The sequence below is a fragment of the Protopterus annectens genome, chromosome 1.part0 (genome assembly GCF_019279795.1).
Source record: "Protopterus annectens isolate FY-2018-M chromosome 1.part0, PAN1.0, whole genome shotgun sequence".
Lineage (NCBI taxonomy): Eukaryota > Metazoa > Chordata > Ceratodontiformes > Protopteridae > Protopterus > Protopterus annectens.
This window is the reverse complement of record NC_056725.1, coordinates 501,643,338-501,669,474: the sequence shown is the minus strand read 5'-3', so window position 1 is coordinate 501,669,474 and position 26,137 is coordinate 501,643,338. Positions and strand designations below refer to the sequence as shown.

The following is a 26,137-nucleotide window of genomic DNA, read 5'->3' as shown; positions in this document are numbered from 1 at the left end:
TCTTTTAATTGTAGCACTCATTCTTAGCTTCAATACATCCTACTTTAACTTTTACTACTATTATTGCTAAAAACTTTGTTTTCCTTTTCCTTTATGGAACTTGTCCAATGACTTGAGGAACATATCTACCATGAACAGAGCCCAGTCATGTTATTACTCTCATGTGCTCAGTCTACATAAGCTGCTGTCGCTGTTCAGTATAGGCACTACATATGTTCTGTCACATGGTATACGTGTTGAAGGATTTATGCCCCAGCAAAATACAGATACCAGGGCACTACTGAATCAGTATGAAAACCCTGGGTGATTTTCAGACTGATGGAGATGCACGAGGATATAAGGCCTTACCGACTTTAGTCATACATGCCATGCTAGCCAATTAGCTAGCCAAGCTATACCTAATTAAGATGACATTTTAATAAAATGTTATATATAAAATGCTTTACTGAATTACATGACACTTGTGATGACACTCTACAGCTGAAGGTTAATGCACTTTTATGCAGCTCTCTATATTTAAAAAATAACTTTCTCACTATGTGTGTTTGTGTGTGTGTGTGTGTGTGTGTGTGTGTGTGTGTGTGTGTGTGTGTGTATACATACATACATACATATATATACATACAATGTGTGTGTGTGTGTGTGTGTGTGTGTGTGTGTGTGTGTGTGTGTGTGTGTGTACATAGATGATACAGATCAACAGAATACATATATAGACAATATTTATGTCTGACGTGTAGACTTCTTATAGTGGAAAAATGACTAAATAATATTATTGTTACATAGAGACACTGATGTATGAACCTTGCTATGACAAGCCTGTTATGACATACAGCACGGTTTCTATGTAACCATCTCATTGTACTCAGCTCAATACAGGTGGTGGGTCTACAGAAATGACTGCATAACATGGCACAGTCCTGCACTTCTGCCTTTTTACAAAAACAAATGGAAGAAGCAGGGGAAGTAAAAACCTTTTTAAAAATACTCCTTCCAATCAGCTAACTTCTAAATTATGATTCTCAAGGTAGTACAGTGTTCAGCACTTCAGGAGAGAAGGTATCCTCCGAAATGACCTACAACAGAAGAAGCATTGCAACCTCTAGTGGTACAACAACAGTTATAGTTCAGGAAGACACTCTGCCATGAAGTGTAAAGCTTACTTGTACCATGGCTTCTTTTGTGAAACTTATCTTGTGAATGTGTCATAGCATCTTCTTGCATCATAACTGCATCACTAGAAAGTTCCATGCACTACAAAAAAATTACAATTGGATTGATGATCATAACTTTAATTTATGTCTTCTCAAAATGGACTTCAAGAAATTCAGGTTTCAAGCTTCACTTTTGAGATATATTTCTTGATTTTTTGGAATCCACTTTTTTAAAAAACAAGTGCACAAACACCCACACACACATAAATATTATGTGTGTGTGTGTGTGTGTGTGTGTGTGTGTGTGTGTGTGTGTGTGTGTGCGTGTGTGTGCGCATGTGTGTTTGTATGTGTGTTTGTGTGCATGTCTGTATGTTTGTATCTGGTATGTGCACCTATGCAAACAAAACAGTCTTACACTTAAATGTACTGTCTAAAACACCTTCAGAGTCAAATGAAAAGCTTAAATCAATCCCAGTGCAAGAGTAATCTTTCCAGTTTCAGAATCAAAGTAATGGCCTCCAAGTTGTTTTTTATCTTAGCTCCAGTCTACTACTGTGGGTAATATTCCAAAAAATAAAAAAAATTACTACTCTTCTGTTATCAGCTAGCACTGCTATTATATACTAAGAACAAGATGGCTACTATACCCAAGGACTTTTAAGATGGCTCTCATTAGATGACTACCCAGATGACTGGTATTAACCTGATTTTTATATGCTATTCACAAACTATTGCTCAAAAATTCAAATACATATGTAGCAAGTAGGCTAATGGACAGAGGCCAAGTGACACTAGATTGTTGAGGAGGAGGATGCTTACTGAAAGGTACACAAAACTAGTGCAGCAGGAAACCAGTCCCTGCCATCAACACGGTGCTAAAATGACCAAGTCCAAGTTAAAATCTTCAGCATTTAAAACTAAATATTTAAAATACTGTAAACCTAAGTATTCTAAATAAAAACTTTCAATATAAACAAAAGGCAGCAAATATGAATCTCTTTCTTGCTCTCGCCCGTTAGTTTTTTCGGTTAAAAAAAAGAGTCCAGCTGTTTTATATTAATGCTGTGTGAAGTTATATAATCCCTCTGAAGAGGAAGGAAAGAGAAGCTCCCAAGGCCAGGCCCAGTGACAGGAAAAACGCCATGATTGCACCGGCAGTCTCAGCATCCTTCTTCTGAACCTTCCTATGAGAGAGACAGACAACATATGTTAATATAAAGGAGGTAAAAGAGCTCTCATCATTTAGATATAATGTCATATCCACATCATGAGCAATATTAATAATAACACATATCTGATAACTAGTTAGGCCCACTGGGAACACAGTCCCTTTTCAGAGGTGATCAAAGAAATCCACTGTTTATGTTAAGGGTTGAGGTAAATAGGCTCTGTTTTTGAGATCATACCTGTCAACCTCTCACAGCAAGAAATCTGCACAAAGCTATAAATAAAGGGGGGGGGGGTCAAAGGCCCAAAAATAGGGACACTTTTTAAATATTGCTCTTACAAATTTACAAAGTAGCTACAACAACAGGCTTTGCATTAGCATGAATTTTCTGAAGGCTATGAAGTCTGAAACTCAAATGACTGTCATTATTTTCTGATTACAAACCTCAGTGATTTGCCTGAAAACCACAATTTTATGAGAAACAGAGCAAAAATATGATGCAAAAATCTGGAAATTCTGCAAAAATCTGTACAGTTGAGAGGTATGTAAGATGCGCTACTAGCATATTCAAAGGCACGTTAGCTGCAATGAAGAAAGACCTCATTACTGGCTAATTTGCATGTCTCAGAATCAACTAGTTACTGTGAGTGCAGATCAGCACTTTCCTGTGGTAGTTAACAGTGGTGGATGATACTTTTATTGTTAGCACAGGCACCCCCCCCCCCCGTTATGCAAACTCCCACACACAATATACACCACATACATACCTGTCCATATATTGTCAGAATAACCATGAAGTCTCCTTTTTTGCTGCCTTGGTAAATCTCTGATAATTACAATCCATCATTATTGCCAGATGGTAGAGTTTCACACTTCATATCATTCAGTAAATAAATGGTACTGTAAAGGGTGTTACACTACTGACTTTCTTACTTTGTAGGAGGAATAATTAAAATACTTCCTTGATTGTTTGTATTTGTCCTGTCATTGTGACTTTGTCTATATTTCTTGCACTAAGAGCTTGAGAAGTATACGTTATGTTCCCTCTTCCTCTACTTCGAAGCTCACAAACTGTTGCAGCCACTGTTTAATGCTCAAGATCCTCAGATCCTCTGTATATGTTAAAAAGACGTACTACACTAACTTGTTAGTTACTGTAGCAGGTTAATACTGATGCTTCCTAAGGCAAGGATGCAGAGTTTGAAACCCCCCATATGTAATTTATTTTAGCATTACATTCTGGATGTCTAGTGGTGGTACACAGGACTAACATTCTCGATGGGAGGGTACATGGTTGGAATCTTTCTTAGTTCCTTTTTATGCATGCTGCTTATAGCATCCCTGGTGTCTAGTGGTTCCCCACTCCATGTTGTTTTCTTTTCTTTTTTTTTTTAATTAAGGGCCTTTAAGCCATGCTATACAGAGTATCCCTGGTGTCTAGCTCCTTTCCCATCCCACTTCTTTTATAACTGCCCTTAAGGCACGCTCGTTATCCCTGGTGCCTAGTGTTTCCCCAACCCACATCTTAAATAAGTGTTTTTATGGCATGGTAATGAAGAGTTCCCCTGACCCATATTTTACTGCTTTTCTTGGTGGCTAGTGGTCCCCCTGACCCACATTTCAGAGTTATTGCCTGGTGGCTACTGTTCCCCCAACCCAATTGGCAGACTTTGCTCGTTAGTCTAGAGATGTTTGTACACACGCGCGCGCGCGCGCACACACACACACACACACTAAAACTACCAGACCAGCACTTACCTTTACCGTACTGGATGAACAGTACTTTTTGGCCATGTTCATTACCATAAGTGGCAAGCAGCAAAGTGCGACTTGACACAACCAAGCTATTCTTTGAATCACTTTGCTGCATTACTGCCTTACAGCAGGCAGTTCTGGGGGGGGGAGCACATGGATAATTGGCATATGACTATCTCCTGGAAGACTTCTTTAGCATCTAGCATGGATATGTAGGCATTCCACCATGGCACTACATGTCTTTGTGTTGCAGCATTGTGGTACGGCTGCCTCAAAATACAAAAAAGTTACTGAGAGGTGTATACCTTATGTACACCTCATAGTAACTTTTCTGAATTCAGGCGTTTCTGTTAAGAGGTTTACATGAGATTTATTCAGTATATTTTGTCCATCCTGAAGACATACAACTAGCTCATATTGTTTGGAGATTATACATACTTATTATACATACTTCAGCTTCTTATCGATCTTGGGCAGATGCAGTTGTGAAGGACTGCCAAAATAACTGTTGCTAGAGTACAATATATGCTGAAAGTGCCTTGCAGACATATATTATGTTAATCAGATAGAAAGGACAAGTCAAAGGTTCATAGGAGATTACTAGGATAAAGGCTTAAGAGCCCTTAAAAGCCTACTTAATTTTACCCAGATTTTCTCTAATTTCTTATCCCTAGAGGAAAGATAACAAGGGTCATCAAGCAGGGTTTTGACAATTTGTACATTCTGCCTCTGTCAATAAGGGACATGAGCGCCGCCCCAGGAGTGAGTCTGCGATTTCCCATATACTGGTCCAGACTGTGTTTGCAGATGGTCAAGAACGTGCTTTGTTTCCTGTGAATAAGAAGTCTATTCCAGAGGAGGAGAAATTTCAGAGATCAGTTTTAGATCTTTGGCGTGGGTAACCCTAGTGCAGTTAGTTTGGTGAATATGCACTATTTCCATCAGGGCTGAGTCGGAGACTGCCTTGTAGGTCAGGCATTTATCACCTCTCAATAATAGGTAGGAAACTGAATACACTGACAGGCTTTCAATCAGTCTGCATATAACATGCTGGTTATACCTGTAACATCCCTGCACTAGCCCAGTAATCTAGGAGCCTCAATCCTCACCACTGGCAATAGCTAGGGGATGTACACACTGGGAGGATGAAGTACACACACAGACACAGTAAAGTGCAATTTCCCTTAATAGCACAAAGAGATCACAGTCAGTCTGGGGCTAGTTTCTCCCTCTTTCTCCAGATCCCCAATAAGACTCCCCACTGGCACAGCTATAGCATTAAGATCTCAGATGAGGGGCCAAACCAAGATCTCCAGCACCCTCTCTGTCCAACCAGTGCTTTGTGTTCCTGTCCAACCAATGCTTTGTGTTCCTGCCCAAGTAGCTGACACACACATACACTTTAAGATTTGGTTTATACACAAAGACACACATACCTGGGGAAGGCTGGCACAGGTTTACTAGCTATGCCCCCTTCTGCCCAAACTATAAGGTAGCTTTCCACTGCCACCCACCCCTACTTATCAGCTACTATAAGGCCCTTACAAAGGGTGGCCAATCCTACTGTGTAATGTTAAAATCATATAAACTAATCTTTACTATATTCCTATCTATATCTAAGAGAGATACTATACCCTAAATCTTACTTACAGCAAGGCAAGTGCAGATGATGATGATGAGTGGGTATTCTTGCTAGGTCCAAAACAAAATACAAAATGCACAATCTCTCTCTGAGGCAGTTCTTAAATTATTATCAAATATTACTGCTGGGTTAGCTTAGATGACATCACTTTTTGCCACCTGACTTAAGTTCCCAAACTAAATCCCCACTGTAGCATTTGACATCTCCTTGTGAAAAATACATAGCCTTCAGATGTTTGCAGTTGCTAGAAGTCATAAAACAATAAAACACTTACAAAACAATACAGAGGGCACCCTAGTTCTAGACTTCCTGTCTCCTTGCTGCAATAAAACTAACTTTTATAACACAATCGTGGAATATTTTCATTTCAACTTATTTTCTTGGAATTTTGCAAGTTAATCTTCTATGTTCTAGCAGGGTATGCTGTGGTTACATTCTTGAAGCTCAGTATGTAACATACAGTTCTGTATAAATCATATCAATATTCACAAATGACACAGAGTTATTTACAAAATTCCAGATAGCTGGGCTGGCAGCATGACACCCCCCCCCCCAAAAAAAAAAAAAAAAACTCAAGCTAGATTTTCAATTGACCCTTGAAAAATGTTGCTTGAGAGGGATGAGCCTATCTGGGAATATCTTACCCCATTCCCTATCTTGACAGCACATCTGCAGTGGCATTGCTAACCCCACTGCGGTGCTGCACTGTCATTTCATATGCTTGCAACCCTAGGCTCCACCTTAGTAAATTGGCACTTTGCTGGCTGGCTCGATGTAGCCATGTTAAGTTTCTGCAGTGCCCACACTATGGCTAGGCATTCGTTTTCTACAGTTGCATAGCATTCCTCCCTGGGGCGGCGCTTATGACTGAGATATACCACTGGGTGCTCTTCTCCCTCTGAGGAAACCTGGCTAAGTACAGCCCGCACCCCATGGTTTGAAGCATGGGGTGGGTACTATAAATGGGGACAAACTTTCTGTAACCCCCTGCTGTCCGTAAGAATGCCCTCACCTGCATTTTAATAGGGCAGGCCATGCCTGAATGGCTTCCACTTTGGCAGGTTCTGGCCTGATCTTACCACTCCCCACTCTATGTCCCAGGTAGGAGACCTCTGCCATACCCACCTGATATTTGCTAGGCTTAATGGTCAACCCTGCATTCTGCTGTCTGCCCAGCACCTCCCTGACATGCTGAAAGTGCTCATGCCAGGAATGGCTGTAGATGGCAATATCATCTAGGTAAGCAAGGACAAAATCTCCTGCTCCTGCTAGGTTTCTAACTACCAGCCTCTGGAAAGTCACAGGGGCATTTTTCATCCCAAAGGGCATCTTCTTGAACTCATACAAGCCAAAAGGAGTGACAAAGGCTGACCTCTCTCTAGCACTGGGAATCAAGGGCACCTGCCAGTACCCCTTGGTAAGAGCAATAGTGGTAAGATACTTAGCCCCACCTAGCTGCTCTAGGGCTTTATCTGTCCTAGGCATGGGGTAAGCATCTGACTTAGTGTAACTATTTATTTTTTTGTAGTCCACATAGAACCTGGTGCTGCCATCCTCCTTCTGTACCAGCACCAGTGGGGAGATCCAGGGACTGCTGGACTCCTGATTTACCCTTAGTTCCAACTTTTTCTGTATCTCCTCCCTCAGAGTCTGTTTGACTCTCTCAGGCACACTGTAAAGGGCCTGCTTAATAGCCCTTTGGGGTCCTGTACCCAACAAGTCCCCAAACTCCTGTGACACTGCTCCAATTTCTCGAAACTAGGTAGGGGATAACTGCTGGGACATTGCTACCCCTTCCACTGAGGTGTCAGTTTGAGTCTCACTGAGGAGATCAGTCTTCAGATCCCCCTCAGACTCCTCCTGCCATCCACTGCAAATACTCAGCACAAGGGCTTCCCTATCATGGTAAAGTTTCATCATGTTAACATGGTACAGTCTGTGCCCTTGCCTCCTGCCTAGCAGTTCTACTAAGTAGTTAACATCACTGGCCTTCCTTACTACATTGTAGGGTCCCTCCCAAACTGCCTGCAGCTTGTTTTTTTCTGATAGGAATGAGGACCATTACTTGCTGCCCTACAGCACACTCTCTAGCTCGAGCATTCCTGTTATACCAGACCTTTTTCTGCTGTTGGGTTTCTGCCAGGTTCCCCTGGGCCAAACCCATGAGTTCCCTGAGCCTTGTCCTGAGGTTTAGGACATATGCCACAGCAGACTTTTTGTGGAATTCAGACTCACCCTCCCACTCATCTTGAATCAAATCTAGAAGACCCCTTACCCTATGCCCATACAACAACTCAAAGGGTGAAAAACCTGTGTATTCCTGGGGACCCTCTCTGTAAGCAAACAAAAGATGGGGCAAATATTTGTCCCACTCCCTCTTGAACTGGTCTGCATATGCCCATAGCATCGTCTTGAGTGTAGAGTTTAACTTCTCAACAAGACCATTAGTCTGCGGATGGTAGGGGTGGTCTTTAGATGCTTCACCCCACAATGCTTCCACAGACAAGCCAGCAGGTCTGACATGAAATTGGCACCTCTGTCAGTCAGTATTTCTTTTGGAAAACCTACCCTGCTGAAAATTTCTAACAAAGCATTTGCCACCTTTTCTGCCTCAGTGGAGGACAGAACCACCGCCTCACAGTATCTGGTAGCATAATCTACTACCACTAGGATATACTTTTTCCTTGTGGAACTTGGGGTACTCAGAGGCCCAACAATATCCATAGCTACCCTCTGAAATGGCTCTTCAATCACAGGCAAAGGCATTAAAGGAGCTTTCACCTTGTCTCCTGCCTTGCCTACCTTTTGGAACTGCTCACAGGTCACACAGTACCTTGTTACATATCTGGAAATCCCAGGCCAATAAAAGTTCTATATAATATGTCTCTTTGTACATTTTATATCCATATGACCTGCAATGGGAATATCATGAGTTATGGCTAGAAGTAGCAGATGGTAGGCTCTGGGCACTGCCAACTGCTGTATTCTCTCAACCTTTAGCTCTCCCTCAGGGGTCCACTCTCTATACAGTAATCCTTTGTCCCAGTATACAGATTCTTCCTTTCCTTGAGAATTAGGTGACTCACTACCTCCCTCCCTCCGGCCTTGTAATGTAGGGTCTGAGACTGATCCTGTCTCAACTCTCTTTGTAACCCTTCCCAGTTCCCCTTTCACAGGAAGTCTGGTATTTTCTGAGAGCGGTGCCTCACTGTCAGCCCAGGTACTACTACTCACCTCTGCCCTTGCAGTCACTCTGTCCAAGGGAACATCAGTACCCACACGCAGCTGTGACTCACCTTCAGTCTCACTTCAACAGGGTAGCTTCCTCCTTGAAGTAACCACCTCACCAGTCCTGGTTGCAAGTGTGCGATCTGTGTGGGGCTTCCCAGGCTACCACACCCACATGCGTGTCTTCAAGCCTGACTGCATGTAACTGCATGTACACAGGGTACTGCATTATCAAAATCATTCCCTATCAGGACATCTGCATGGATATCCTCAAACACATCTACTTGCTGGCTTCCTTTTCCACCCTCCCAGTCAAGGTGAATCCGAGCCAAAGGTATTTGTAATGGGGTCACCCCCTAAAACTCTGACTGGAGTAGACTGCCCAAGCAAGCAGTGCTCCTCTGTAACCATTGCAGGCTTCACAATGGTTAGGTCAGAGGCTGTGTCTCTCTCAGCAGTGCCGCTTTCTCATCCACTACGATAGGATATAACCTCTTGTGGTAGTTTGGTACCCTTGTTGTCTCTAGACCACTTCCTGCTGGATTTTTTTTGTCATTCCACTTACTGGCTCTCCCACCTTTTGTTCTCCACCTTGCCTCCATGGATATCGATATGCTACATGGCTCCACTGGTTGCATTTAAAACTTTTAACCCTTGGTCCTGGATGTGTACCTGGACTAGTGGCTGCCCCTGCTACTGTTCGACTCTGTTGGGGCAGTCTGGGCTGCCCACCATGGGTTTCCTTAGACCCATGAGCAGCACTGGATGTCCCCTTCCTGTGTAGTGCCCTGCTTGCTAGGTATAGATCTCCCTTTTTCCCCAATGATCTACAGTATTGCATTGTCTATCAGCTAACCAGATTCTCATGTTCTCAGGCAAAGTGTTAAGGGCTTGTTCCCCCACCTAAAGGTCTGCCAGCCCTTCAAAAGTGGTGACCTGACATCCACTCACCCACCTATATAAATACGTGCTTAGTTCAGCAACATATTCACACACACTTTCTCCTGCCTTGCGTCTGTGCTCACAAAACTTTTTCCTATAAGCTTCAGGTGTTAACTTAAAGCATTCTAAAACATAGGTCTTTACAATATTATAATTTAAGCAATCAGTGTCAGACAATTTAGAAATACAAGTTACAGCTTTACCATGGAGTCAAGGGGTCAGGAACCATACCCAGAGCCCTTGGTCAACATTATACTGTTTACATACCCTCTGAAACATATGAATGAAACTATCAAAATTATCCCCCACCCTTCCCCATTACCTCCATGACTCTGGTGATGAGTCAGCATCTCCTTTTCATGCTGCCTCTGCCTCTCCTTCTCCTCTGCCTCTAGATGTCGCAGTTTTTCATTTTCCTCAGCCTCTAAACATTTCAGTCTCTCTGCTGCTTCTATTTCCAAATGCTTGTCCTCCAATTCAAGTCTCTTTAACTGCAGATGGATTTATAAGTCCTCTGTGGAAAGGCTGAGCAGTCCATTTTCTGAGAGTTGTACATCTCCATGGCCAATCTAGTTGTTCTCCTGCTCGCTGGTCTGCAATGCAGCTGTGCCCAAAGCTACAATTATATCTGCCTTAGTCAGGTTGGCATGCACCAGTCCTTTAGGCTGGTACATCTCAGCCAACTGGCTCTTCGTCAGATTTCCATACTCCTCTGCTGACATGCTTGCCTGCTCTCCCTGACTAACTAAGCTAACAAAAAAAATAAAACAATTGTGATGTTAATTTCTGAATGTTCCCTGCATAGCTGATTGTGAGTTCAAACACTTTTAGTGACCACTCTATACAGGCTACAGGAATTCAATATCCACACCACTACAAGCCAATTAATATGTGACGTGGCTATCTCATCACTGTCAACCAATTAATATGTGATGTGGATATCCCACCACTGTCCACCAATTAATATGTGACTCTTCTGCACTGGCCCAGTAATCAAGGAGCCTCCATCCTCACCACTGGCAACAGCTAGGGGATGTACACACTGTGAGGATGACAAGTATACACACAGTAAAGTGCAATTTCCCTTAAGAGCACACATAGATCACAGTTAATCTGGGGCTGTTTTCTCTCTCTTTCTCCAGATCCCATAGAGTTAAGATCTCAGCTGAGGGGCCAAGCCAAGACCTCCAGCACCCTCTCTGTCCAACCAGTGCTTCGCGTCCCTGCCCAAGTAGCTGACACACACACATTTTGAGATTTGTTTTATATACAAACACAGACACACACACACACACACACACACACACACACACACACACACACACACACACACACACACACACACACACACACACACACACACACACACACCTGGGGAAGGCTGGTACAGGTTTATTAGCTATGCTCCCTTCTGCCCAGACTATAAGGTAGTTTTCACTGCCACCAACACCTACTTATCAGCTACTATAATGCCCTTACAAAGGGTGTCCAATCCTACTGTGTAATGTTACTATTATCCAAATGGTAGTCCGACCCAAGACTTGCAAGGCTGTTTAGGAATGGCTTGTACAGAGTCACCAAATACATATGCAAGTACACTAAGAGCTTAAATATATCTCACAAATATCAGCCACAAAGATAGGAAATCTAATGTAAACTTTACCTCTGAAAAAACTGTCTTCATCTCACAAATTCCAAAATCCCTTACACCTTCTAATATCACAAAGGAACTGCTATTATTATTACAGAGTACTGAAGGTGCTCTCTAAAATCAAAAGTATTAATTCCATAGGGCATGATAATTTACCTGGATAACTAATAAATATCACTTAACCTGTTCTTGTGGAGCCCCTCTATAAACTTTTCCTGAAGTATGGCAAATTGCAGCATTGATGACACCGCTCAATCTTTACCTCCAGAGATACAGATGAATCAAAAAAATAATTAGGTAAAGCACCTCAGATTAGGGATATATTACAGATACATTTTTAAATGATGGTACTATTCACTTATGTTTGTGTGTTTCGGCTTTTCCCGGTTAGGGGTCGCCACAGCGGAACTCCGGCCCGCTAATGATTGGCAGTAGAGTTTTACGTGCTGGCTTGCCGGGCCTAACGCACAGCCTTCAATGAAGGAACGCCCATTCATGCATGTCACCACACAGAAGGCGCTCTAACTGAGAATCGAACGGGCAACATCTAATTGTGAGGCGACAACGCTACCGCAGCACCACCACCGCATCCTTTTCAAAATAATTTCCAATTTTTAAGAGGGAAGAAGCACAAGTTTGAAAACAAGTTAGGGGGTGGCCCTCCAAAATCTGGAGAGCTCAGTGGTATGGTGGTGATGATGCCCCTACACAAGGGCAGCCATATCACTGTCTAGGGAAACTATAGACACATTAGCCTGACTAGCCTGATTTACAAATGTATTTATTAATTATTTTGCATATGTTGTCCAGGATAGCCTGACTAGGAAGATCCCTTTTCAGTGGATGCCTGGAGGCAAAGATCCACAAAATTACAAAAGCACAATAGTGAACAAGAATACAGTAGAACAAAATGTATACATTTTATGGAATATGTATACATACATTAATAAGATTAATTAGGAAGTAGCACAATGTACTCAAGCTATATGAATATAATACAACTGATGAACTGAAGAGAAATTAGAGTTATACAATGTCACAAAAAATCATGCTCAGAGAGGATTTAAACAGGGAAGCTGTCAGAAGACTAGGACTGAAGTTTAACCTGGTATAAAGCAGGCACACAATCAGGACTATAACATGTATTATTTTATTTACTATTTGAAGACTTTGAGGATTTGCTTGTTTGAGAGCAAGTGGAATGCAGTTTCACTTTTTAATAACATAGGAGGAGCATATGGGGGTTCCTGCCCTACTGTGAGATTTAGTTATTTGAAGGAGTAGTTTATCAATTGATCAGTCTCAGTAGGTGAGCAGAAGTAAGTGAAATTATTGAAAATGGGGCATTTTTCAGATTTGTAGATTAGACTGTGAATAGTGCCAAAATGTTTCAAAGTTATTTCAACCCATCCCAGCTGTTTAAGTTCAAAACAGTGGTGTGATATACAGCTACCTTATTGTACCACTGCTTGAGTAATTTAAATTGAGTCCTGTCAAAGCTGATGAGTGTGGCAGCAGCATAGAGAAGAGCAGGCAAAACAAAGGATGAAGATGTTCCCAAGTTTTCCCTAGCAGTGTCTGTCAGGAAAGATTTAACCATATCAAGTGAACCTAGTTTTTGATGGGTTTTTTTTACTGCTTCTTTGATATAGTAATAAAATTTCATGCATTCATCAATAATGACAGCTAGAAATTAAGTATGTTTTATAAGCTCAATTTTGGTGAGGTTAGAGGAAGTTATAGTGAAGAGAGGGATTTTGGTCAGAAATTTGTTTGGTGTGAAGCTTATTAGGATTTTGGCATGGTAGATGAGGGTGGAATCAAGTACTGCATTTTTACTGTTTACTCATTAGATTCCTCTCTAACTCATCTCTTATAACCTGTGCTGAGCTGTGCAGCAGTGGATTGCAGTGCACTATTTAGGCATGTGCACAGAGTTGTACTTTTCCATATAAAACTTCCTCTGTTATTTTTTCAGCTCCCTAGCTGCGTGTACAACAGCTAGGTTGCCCACTGAGAAGCACTGCCCCAATAGCGTTGTTTTAGATCAATCCCAGGCCTCTTTTCCCAGGCCAACAACTCCAAACCTTGATTACATCACCCATCACCTAACATGTATCACAAAAAAGAGGATTCATAGCCATGGATGCGCACTTTCCAACTGTCTGTGTAGCCAGCCTGGTGGAAATGGGCATCCTGAAACAATGCAGCAGTTGTCTCATGTTCACTGACAACCACCCTATTCTTTTTTTAACTATAACAATCAATCAGAGGATGTTAGAAAGAATTGGGAAAAGAGATTGGATAAGCAATTCAAAAAGAAACAATGGGGGTGGGGGTTTATGTATGTCTTCCAAATATGCAAGAAAGTCTAGAAGATTTAGGATCTTTGCTTGGAAGTGTTTACACAGGTATTTTTATATCCCAAGTAAATTCAAAATAATTTTTCTTCAGGTAGATAGCAAATGTTGTGATAGGGAGTGTAATGAATTGGCAGACTTTAAACATTTCCTGTAGACTGTTCTGTCAGTAACACTGGGTAAGCAAATTGCTATGACTAAGGAAATGATTTTTTTGAGCTATGATACAGAATCAAAACTAACTAGACATAGTAAGACTTTGCTGAGTCTAATTATGGTTGCTGCCTAAAAAGCAATTACTAGAAAATGAAAATCAAAGTCTAAACCAACTATATTAGAAATAATAAATATAGTAAGAGAGATAAAACAACTAGAATGGGATCTTTAGAAAAGGATAGGAGCAAATTACATAGAAAAAATGGAAATTGTGGGAACAATGCATGCAGATGAGGAATGAGGTTTAAAAGAAGACAGTATCTGAATGAGCTAGGTAACGTTTGACTGACAGTGACTGGATAGATTGTAAGTGATATATAATGTTTGCAACTAAAATTATGTCATATAAATTTACGATTGCCTATGTCATACATCATAATTTAATAAAGATGTTTCTAGTTGAATAAAAAAACAACCACCTTATTCTTAAGCAGACTAACACACTACATGAGAGATGTAATTACTCTATGTCTTTGGTGGGAAAGCTCTCGCATACAGACACTGACATCTCCAAATAGGTTGCCAGCAACATACACTCTACACCTACTATGGATTAGACACATAAACTCACATATGCCAAGGCTTTTAAATGTAATCTAAGCAAACCTCAAAGGCCTCCCATATGCTGCCATCAGTAACCTCTTAAACACTCTACAAAAATAACACTGTCCAGGACACCTACAACCACATCTCACAATATCTCACCCTCTAAGCCCTTAAAGCAACTGACACATATCCAAATATATTGCTCTTTGGAGACTACATTGTTAGGTACACTGATGCTCCCCTCATCAGGCTGAGCAAGGAGCCAGTCATGGTCAGTTGTCTATCAAAGACAAGGATTTGCCAGATCACATGTGCACTCAGGACATTGAACAAATACCAGTATGACTCTGTCATAGTCCCTGTTGATGTTAATGACCTGAGACATACTTCCCTGGACTACATGAAGAGAGACATGATAAAGCTTTCAGATTATGTGTTCCAGGCAGGTAGGAGCTTAGCACTGAGCAGCACTCTTATCTTCTCCAAAGATGATTTCACAATATAAACAGAATATTATTGACTTTAACAACTGGCTTAGTTACTGTGTCATTCTAAGGTTGTCCTATACTTGTCAGTTTGGGAAGACATGATCGACAGACCATGCTGCTTGTCAGGCACCTGTGCCCACTAGGCTTTTGGATATTGGCCAAAACATTTTCCACCCGTATAGTGCCTTTTTTAGACCATGCCAATATGATAAACCTTCCAACACAGTAAATTCTAAGCAAGATAAACTAAGGGTGTTACTGATTGATGCTAAAACTTTCAATAAGAAGCTCTACTTCCTGGAAGCACTCCTCACCATGCAGAGTGCTGACATCTGTGCATTACTGAAACATGGTTTAAAGCAATGGAAGGCACCTTGGCAGTACAAGGCCATAATGCCTTCCACACATTTAGACCAGTTACTGCACAAGAAGGGACAAGAGGTAGAGGTGTATCAAATCTACATAAAAATTAAGCACACCTCAAGATTGGTTAGACAATATGACATACCTGAGCTCCTCCATGTCCAACTAACCTTAGGTAAAGTCCAACCACATCCTTGCCAGCTATAGGTTCCCATTTATGACCCAAGATAGCTATACCAAGTACTTGAATGTACTGAAGTCACAATTAATTCAGCCCAGCACCATATTCATGGGTGATTTCAGCTATTCCACCATAAACTGGGACACGTACACAACCACTAACATGCACGCTCAAAGATTCATGGATTTTGTCAATGCAAACACCCTGGAACAGCTAGTCTGCACACCTACTAGAGGTGCAACTATCCTGGATCTAGTGCTCACAAATATGAGGGAACATTGCACCTCCCTTGTGCAATGTCCTCACCAGTTAGATCAGATCACAAAGCAGTCACCCTTGAAATAAATATAAAGGCTGAACTCCCAGCAAACCCCACAACCTATAAGAACTTTTCCAAGGCTAACTACCACCTATTAAGCGATGGCATAAATTCCAAGCCCAACCCAACTCAGAAAATATGGTGGCCTATGCAGAAGTGTTTATGAAAACCCTATACAAGCATGTAAATTACTGCATAGAAACAGCAGTACCAAACCAAAATAAAATTAGGACATACTCCAAAAACAAGCCCCCTTGGTGAACCCCAGTATAAACAGGTTGTACAATAAAATAAAGAAAATCCTGTTGAAAAATACAAAGGGCTATGCCCACCAGACAAAACCTCCCTCATCAGTCTCAACAAGCAATTCATCAGAGGACTACCAAGTCCACCAAAGCCAACTTTGAAGCAGAAATGGCCTCCCAGGCTAAGGATAATCATAAGGCATTTTTCAGTTATATACACAACCTTAAAGGGAACATCCAACAGTGTGCTGAACTAATAGTAAATAAAACTTCCTATATTGAACAGGGGGATAGAGCAAATTTGCAGTCTGATAAATTTAGCTCCACTTTCACCTCCATCACCACCAGTTCTCAACGAGGAAATATCTTCTACCATTTCTTCCCCAACTAGCATTAAAGAACAGACCCTCACTACACTTTGCAGAGCTAACAACAATACATCAATGCCGCCTGATAATATCCCAAAATGCCTCTGAAACATCTTGAAATATGACCTGTCAGGCCATTAGAATTTCTATTCAACCACAACCTCCAGAAAGGCTTTGTCCCTAGGGAACAGAGGACTACAGCAGTCATCTCTCTACAGAAAGGTGAACCATCAACAGACCCAGGGAACTACAGACCCATAAGTCTGACTAGTCTTATATGTAAGGCCATGGAAAGAATTATCATGGACTTGCTAAACAAAGACAAGAAATCTTCATACACTGGACTCATCCTTGTTCTGTTTCATCAAGGGCAGGTCATGACTACTAAATTTTATGGCCTTTTCTGAGAAGGTATTTAAAACCATGGACAAGGGTTACAAAGCATTCTATGATGCAGCCCTGATGGATCTGCTACACATTCTCAAATCAAGCAGTACTAGAATTACCAGAGCTAAGGATCTAAATCGTGTCTGTGACATAAACAAAGCACGCTGGAGGGAGAGGAACATACTGGCTACCTTGACTTAGCAAAGCCATTTGACACAATACCTTGCTCAAGTATCACAGACAAACTCACAAATTTAGGCATGAATCCCTATGTCACCCAATGGATAGCCAAATGGTTCACAGGTAGATAACATGAAACTAGGGTGAGATAATCCACATCCATGAACAGACCTGTTATTAGTGGTGTCCCACAGGCCTCTGTAATGGAACCTCTCCTATTTGGCATATACTTTTCTGAAGTCAAGACAAATATAGATGGCCTTTGGCTGACACAGTTTGCTGGTGAATGCAAGCTGGGTGTGAACAATGAATCCCCCAAAGATGTAGTGATCCTCCAGGAGGGTCTGACACAGACAAATAACTGGTGTCAGAACCATGACCTAAAACCCAATGCAAAAAAATGCATAATTATAACCTTTGTGAAGATGACCACTTCTGCAAATTACAACACTGATAACACTCCCCTAGGAAAAGAACCAGTGGCAAGTAACTTGGTAACTCAGGTTGACAGTAACCTGAACTTTGATCACCATGTGTCCATGGTAGTGACAAAATCCTAGGAGATCACAGTCCCACTATACTCAGCCTTCATTAGATCCATAATTGAGTACGTTGCATCATATGGCATATATCTGACCAAGCATTTGCAACAGCTGGAACAGCAATAAAGATTCCTCACTAAAGGAATACAGGGTGTAAACAATATTTCATATTCGGATTGCCTTAAAGCCCTGTCTCTGTACTCAGTCTCCTACAGACTACTGAGCAGTGATCTACGGCTCACCTACACGGCATTCTCTGATCCAGCCCTGAAAGATTTCCTACACATCTGCAAAACAAACAGCAGTAGAATCACCTGATCTACGGATCTAAGCCTTGTCTGTGACATAAACAAAACACGCTGAAGGGACAGGTATGTGTTACAAAGATTATCCCTTCTCTGGAACAGACTCCTCATTCATGTGAAACACAGCTCTTCCTTAAGTCTATTCAAATGCAGTTTGTATCAATGGATGGGAAACTGCAGATTCACCCCTGGCTTGTCTGTGGCCCTTATGGATAAGGTCAGTTTGTATGCCCATAGGCATATACCAAAGCCATTCTAGCCTGCAGGTATTGATAATTGGGCAAATTAGGGCATGAATGGCTAGGGTTAAAAAGGACTCTAGGACTGTCAGCTTAGTAACCCCCTGTGATCATATTTGAGATATATATATATATATATATATATATATATATATATATATATATATATATATATATATATGGGTCTACTTCACATAATCGAACATCCAAATGTTTGACTTTCATATGGTTGAGACCATATGATCAAACATTTGAATGTTCAAAAATGTGAAAAAAAAATAAATAAACAAAATAAAACAAAAAAACCTAAACAGTGCTAACAAGGGGGCAAGCCCCCCTGCAACCCCCACATCTCCCACTATTTAAATATACCAACTCCGGGATCGCAGTAAATTGTGGTAAAGGGAAATCTTCCCATTCTGCACTGTATGGAGAACCCCATTCAGACCATTCAAGCTTTTAAAAGTTCGATCATATGGTCTCGGCCATGTGAAGGTCGAGCTTTTAAAGGTTCGACCATCTGAAGGGGACCCATATATATATATATATATATATATATATATATATATATATATATATATATATATATATATATATATATATATGTCTACAGATATCTGCACACATACACACACATATATGTGTGGATATATATATGCATCTCTCTCTATATGCATATATATATATATATATATATATATATATATATATATATATATATATATATGTATAGATATTTCTTTTCTTTACTGTTCATTTTATGTGAAAAATGCATGCAGTGTAAATATATGGGGGACCTAGAAGAAGCATCTAGCATTACAATACAATACATTCATATCACAAACTTAACCCTATACAACAGTCTGAAGACTGACAAATTCTTCAAGGCTAACTAGTTCTTCTGTTTTAATATATAACTACTTTTATGTTTGTTATTCAACAGACTTCTAACACTATTACAGTTTGATTCCTACTGGTAGATAGGATTCCTTTTTTTTTCACAAAGCTATAGTTTATTACTACTGGTTTTAAGGAAAGTAATTTACCTTTGTAAACATGAGCTCAAGTTTTGTTATGTGGGTAAAAGGGCTGGACTATTCACTAGTAAGCACTGAATAAAATGCTACATAAAAGCCTGTGGACTGCTAGACTCATCCATTATGAGTTTTCATAGCTGAACTATGAGTGTGCTCCTTCAGTAAGCACTGCAGCAGTTCTACATATCACTACCCTAAAGCTTCTTATCTGGGAAATCTAACATTTTACCAGAAATGGAAATTAAAAGTTATTATCTGCAGGGGTTCGAGGTGTACCACATTTTCACCACTTCCCAAAAGGAACAATTTTATGAAAATTAAAGTGGTCCCAGAAGAAAACACTGCTTTTCAGTTCCTATGGGGATGGAGATTCCAATATCTTACATGTAATCCAGTGTATGTTGCCACAGAGGATAACAGACACACGGAAGTGGGACACTATCATAGTTAGATTCTGGAAGACCTGGGAGCACCAACACTCAACATACACTTAGGTATCATTTTCCTGGGCTTAACCTTTAAAAAGAATTACTTACTGTGGTCCATAGCACATACAGAGGCTTGCAAGGTATCCATTGGAAAATGCGAAGAAGATCATGAAGGTAATGTACCAAGCATCATGATGAAAGAAGACAGGGAATATATTTCGAGGCTGCACATTACAGAAAATGAAGAAAGGGATGAAAATAATTCTGGCGATGACGAATATGGGCAGCAGCTTGCTATCTTTTCCTGGCTGAAAACAAAGCAAGAAAATGTAATTAATATGCAAATAAAAGTTAAATGATAATATAACCATCTAAAGTAAAAAGGAGCAATTTATGTAAAGCAATTTTTTATTGTGTTTGTCAGACTTGCAGTTTATTTTGTATCATTTTATCGACTCCTTATGTTCACAGATACATAATATGCAAAATGTGAAAAGCAAATTATTTATATTAGAAACTGATGTAGTGAAAGAACAACAACTGAGTGGAAGAAGTCCATTTTCACCTGTGAAACTGTCCAAGAGCAAATTCACAGTTGATGTAATGCAAAAAAAAAAAAAAAAGAAACAAAAAAAAACATACAAGTGTAATCACATCAAGCATTCAACAATTGTAAATGCCTGCACGCTTTGTATGCTGAGTGCACCAGCGCTGGTGGAAAAATTACTACTGAACAAAGACAGGAAATAAGCAACACAGTGCAAATGAAAATGAAAACAGTGATTGTGTGTGTGGGCTCACACATGGTGAGGGGCTGCAAAAGGTGCGAATGCCCACCTTAGACTGCATCTAAATAAATTACCAAGACTGTGACAAACTGAACTTGATATGAATCTGGATTCCCTCAGTGCTCTCACACATGCATCCATACTGACTACACAACTAGGATTTTACTCTTAACTTAAAAGCCATACTTCATGTCAATTACCCAGTGACCTTCTGAAAGCACTTTCCAAACTACAGGCAGGTAATTTGCAAAGATGCCTTCATCATATTGGTTTCAACATGACTGTATCCAGCAGGTTCACTCTATCTGGATCATACCCAGTTAGTCAGGCATCCAACTTCAAAAAGGATCTTGTGTCTAGATAACAGGCATCTAAGATTTAACTCTTTCTTTATGTAAACTACCCTGTTCTCAGGGAGCTACAGTGATGTACCTTCCAGTGCCATCAAGCTGCAAACTTTCAGCCCTACTCTTCTCTAAGAGGTAGCTAGGGTACGGTGAAGGGGGCAGCAGCCCTGAGCACAAAGTATGAGAGGGCATAACAGGCAGATCCAGATTAGTTTTCAGTGCTTTACTGAATGCTGGTATTGCACTTACTGTCATATGTGAAGTGCTGTTGTTTGTCATGTGTGGTATAAACCGTAACAGCTCCTTGCTACAGTTTTGAACAAAAGAAGCTTTTTTGCAATGCATCTGTTGCCAACTTTTCTGATTTTTTTCCCTCAAGAGTAGGAAGAGAAGCATTTTTTCTTTTTTCCTTAAAACTGAGGTGGGAACCATATCAGACTATGGCACTGGGTGCAAACTTCACCAGCTACACCTCTAACTCTTCTTACTTTCAGAGTTTGCCAACTAAGTTACTACACAAGATGCAGTAAAGCTTAGTACTGCATTGTAGCCTGGCCAACAAGAATGACCTGCCCAAAGTTAACTTGGCTGAGTCAGTTAGGCAGTAACTTATACTGTACACCCCACCTATGTTCTGGATTAACATCTCTTAATGCTGTGACTCCATCACTATATTATTTGAATCTAAGAATGCAGCCATAAAGAATTCTGAGACATGTTATGAAGGAGATGCCATTAATTATTTGATTTTGAACAATGCAGCACACATTTCTGTCACCTTCCTCCAAATTAAATGCTTTTGTGTGTGTGTGTGTTTTTTTTTTTTTGCACTGAATAGAAGACCTGAGCCCAAACTTTTTAAATCATGCTGGAGTTTCTGTCAGACTTCCTGTATAACATTCACTCTGCATATCATACATACTGTATAAGCAGAGGGTCTATTCAGTGTCCCCATATGTCATTAATATGTGTAGAGAAAAGTAATGACAGTAAGCACTGGCAGTCCTGTGGTATACCAGCAGCCATGACAGAAAGACTAGACTTTGCACTGAATATAGGATATACTTCCAAATTACAAGTTTTTTTTTAACACAACAGATGTGTTCCAGCCATATCGGCTGTTCTTTGAAAGGAATCCTGTCAGTGGGCCTGTGACTGGGACATCCTTCTTTTCCATCTCAATTCAAGGCTATTTTTTCAAAAGCTTTCATCTTCAGGGGTATACAAGTTGTCTGGCAGCAGCTATCATATTATACACCACACCAAGTAAGTATGTCTAAACTCTGAAACAACCAGTTCACAGCAACCACATTCTTGGAAATCTAGATAAAATAATGAAGATTGTGACCTTTGCTCAGTAAGGGTATACACATGTAAGCTAACTTGACTTGCAGGGAACTGTGATAGCACCTGTGGAGAGGAGAAGCTGTCCATATTTATTTGGGGGTGGCAGGAAGTTACTTAGACCCTAGAGAGGAGGGCCTTTTCACAGATCAACTGATACTATAAGAATGCTTTGATTATATTCGATAACAGGACGACCCACAGCCAATGACTGGGCAGCATCCCAAACATAGGTAAATTAAAATCCTTTATTAGAGAAAAACCAAACAACATGAACGTTCCACAGATACATTTTCGTTTTAACCAACTTCGTCAGATGTGGGCTAAAATAAATTAACACAGTATTTAAACTGATTCAAATTCCAAAAAAACCAATCAATTCATACTATTTAGCATATCTCATTGACATTCAAGAAATCTCATTACATAAAGTGCTTCTTCTTAAAATGTTAATCAATGTGAATAGAACCTTTAAATGAGTAATGATTGTTCCCTACCCATAAATTTATAAAAGCTTTAGTAACACATTAATAAAAACTTAAATAAAACCTCTATAAATATCATAAAATTGTGTTTAAAAATGTGCGTGCATTTGTTTTCCTTGTAAAAAGACATCATATAGGCATTAGCACCATCTTCTTGCCAAATGTTAATATGACACTTTGACAGAACCTTTCTATAGCCATTTCTTAAGAAATACTTCATCTGAAATTCCTATTTCAGTTTCCGTTATTAACATAATGGTCTAATGTATGTAATAAAATAACACAGATTTACAACCAAAGAATCTCTAAAATGTTTACAAAAGTGTTATGCATAGAACAATAAAAGTAAAGGTTTAAGTTTTATTAAAAAAAAAAAACAGCTTTACAATTTATTCATTTCAAGCATCCACCAATGCCAACCCCCCCCCCTTGTTGGACATTGATTTTAAAATAATGCACCATGCTGCTATAACTTGGCCGCTCTAAGTTTGAGGAGGGGAGTAATAAAAATACACTCATTTAACCCTGGCCATTTATTAGCTTGTAAGGTCACCTGCCACCAGAGTTCTCTGTATTCTATTTTTTCCTCCCATAAACCTCCCCTGACATCATTTTTCACCTTCTCTAACACAAAAAAAGTGAGCATCATTGCATTCCTGTTTATGTTTGTAAAGGGCATTGGTCTCCTTTCTATTTTGTATATCATGTACATGTTCATATATTCTTCTTCTCAATCTCCTTTCGGTCTTCCCTATGTAAAATGCCTGGCAAACCTCACATCTTGCCAGGTACACTAGACCAGAACTCTCACAGTTACTGAATTATTTTCCCTCTATAACCATTTTTCTGCTTTCCAATAAAATAGTTTCCTTGTTTGCAATATAAGCACACTGCATACAATGCCCACATTTAAAAGTTCCATTTCTTCTTTTACTATTTCCACTATCCAATACGTTGTTCTTTTCTAATAAATTTTTGATACTCAGGGAATTTTTATATACCACTTTCAATTTTACTTTAGTTATTTTTTTCTAAATCTGTAATGGATCTAAATCTGTCCCATTCTTTGTCTATAACGTTTCTAATTAGAGCAGCATTTGCATTATATTATATTACTAAAGCTCTGTTGAAGTTCTCATCTGTTTCACCCTGTCTATTATTTTCTTTGTTGGTACCCAAAATGGGTTTAAATTTTCAAGTCTTCCCTCCAGTACTTATTTCTCTACCTTTTCAATTAAATAATCCGGATACTTCCTTGCTTTAAACATTCGGTTTAAAACTCTCATTTCCTCTATAAAATTCTCATTGTTGGATGTCATTCAGGAAGACCTTATATATTGTCCCCTAACCAAATTTCTCTTTTGGTGCATTGGATGAGCACTATTGTAGTGTAGATAGGAATTTGAGTATGTAATTTTGCTGTGTACCTTGGAATTGAATTTATTGTCTTTTGTTTTAAATCATTACATCTAAGTAATTTACCTTTTCGTTTTCAATTCTGTGTGTGAATTAAAAAAAACAGTACTGTTCTTTAAGAATTTCACAAATTCAGAGCCTTCTTCTTCAGGTGCCCCCCAAAAAATGCAGATGTCATCCAGAAATATTTTATATAACAGCCATTTATTGCTATAAATGGAACTAAAAACATACTTTTCTTCCCATTTTGCCAAAACTATATTCGCATATGTTGGTGCGCAAGTTGCACCCATGGCTACACCCTTTATTTGATGAAAGTATTCTCCCTTGAAGTAGAGGAAATTGTGTTTCAAGACTAAATCCATTAATTGTAAGATTACTGTGCATTCATTGTGTGTCAAGATTTTGTCTTCAAATATTATTTCCTCCAAAATTGCCATACCTTCTTCATGTGGGATACTTGAAAATAAATCTATTACGTCAACAGTGAGAAACTTCATATCATCCTTATATAAAGCTTGCTTAACACTTCTAAGAAAATCCCAGGAATCTCTAAGCATATTTTTTCTCCTTAACCAGGAGGTCTTCAATTTTAAATCTATATATTTAGCCAGGGGTAAGGTTTTCGATCCATCTGCTGACACAATGGGCCTTAAGGGTGGATCAATTCCATTTTTATGTATTTTTAGGTATACCAAATATAGTTGGTATCTTTGATTTCTCCACCCTTAAGTACTCATGTGTCTTGTTATCTATCAGGCCATCCATCACTAACCCTTCTAATGCCATATTGATTCTACGATAAGCTATGTTGATTTCATTTTTTGAAATACTTGAGTACCTTTCAGGGTCCCTCAGAATTTCGTTCATCTTACCTTCATAAGTCAATACATCCATCAAAACTACTCCTCCCCCTTTGTCCGGTTTCATAACTCTTATGTTAACATCCTTTCTTAACTCGTTTAAGACGTATTTTTCTCCTGTGTTAAGGTTACTCATGTATTTCACCTTATTAAAATTCTTTCTAATTTCGTTTTCAACTAAACTCTCGAAATTTTTAATTTGTGGGTGAAGGGGGGTTAAATACACATTTCCTTCCTAAACCTTTTGGCACGTAAGGAACTTGCTGATTGAAATATATCTGTAAATTAATTTTTCTTGTGAAAGTGTTGACATCCAACAGTGTCTTTGTAAGATCCCCCTTCTTCTTTAGGGGTGTAAATTTGTTACCCTTAGATAACCTTAGATAACAAATCAAAGTGCTCTTTCTGTAATTCTTGTTGTTGTTGTTGTTTTGTCTTTCGGCTTTTCCCGGTTAGGGGTCGCCACAGTGGAACTCCGGTCCGCTAATGATTGGCAGTAGATTTTTACGTGCCGAGTTGCCAGCCCTGATGCACAACCTTCAACGAAGGTACGCCCATTCACGCATGTCTCCACACAGAAGACGCTCTAGCTGAGAATCGAACAGGACAACGTCTTATTGTGAGGCGACAACACTACCGCAGCACCACCACCGCAGTATCTGTAATTCTATACTACTAAAATTGTAATGCTAAAATCCTCTCTAATAAACCTGTAATGATTGTTAACATCTTGTATAAAGTCTTTCTTAACTAAGTCGGGGCGGTTGGTACACTCAGTCTCTAGTACCTCCCGCTTCTTGCCCCCCCCCAAAAACTTGGATATTGCTGTTGTTCTTGGACCCCATTTTTATTTTTCAATCGTTGAAATCATCCAAATCAGATACCTCTTCCCCTATCCTTGGGGTTTGTTGAAAATAAATGTTCGCTATTTGCGTTTGTTTGATTAAACATTCCTTGAACACCACCAAGGCCATTAACACTTCCGTTTTCACATCTCCGTGCTCCTAAAGCCCCTTGAGCTTCCAGGTTCCTCCCTTCGTTTGCTCTCGCTAATAATTCAGCCATGGATAGGCTAATTGGTGTTAACAGATCAATCAGTTGGGAGAGCTGGCCAACCAGTTTGCGAGTTTGGCCAATCTCCTCCATA

At 39.8% G+C, this 26,137-nt stretch overlaps 1 protein-coding gene across 6 annotated transcripts in view; it reads right to left on the bottom strand.

The window, feature by feature from the left end:
- Positions 1 to 661: 661 nt before the first annotated feature.
- The window catches only part of SLC29A1 (solute carrier family 29 member 1 (Augustine blood group)), a 1,418,904-nt gene continuing 1,393,428 nt past the window's right edge, over positions 662 to 26,137 (bottom strand). For all 6 annotated transcript variants that reach the window (XM_044060805.1, XM_044060813.1, XM_044060823.1 and 3 more), the window contains 2 exons: positions 19,856 to 20,055; positions 662 to 2,341 (listed from right to left, as the gene is read on the bottom strand). In XM_044060805.1, the coding sequence (XP_043916740.1) occupies positions 2,230 to 2,341; positions 19,856 to 20,055 (312 nt within the window). In that variant the 3' untranslated portion in view covers positions 662 to 2,229. The remainder of the gene's footprint in view (positions 2,342 to 19,855; positions 20,056 to 26,137) is intronic.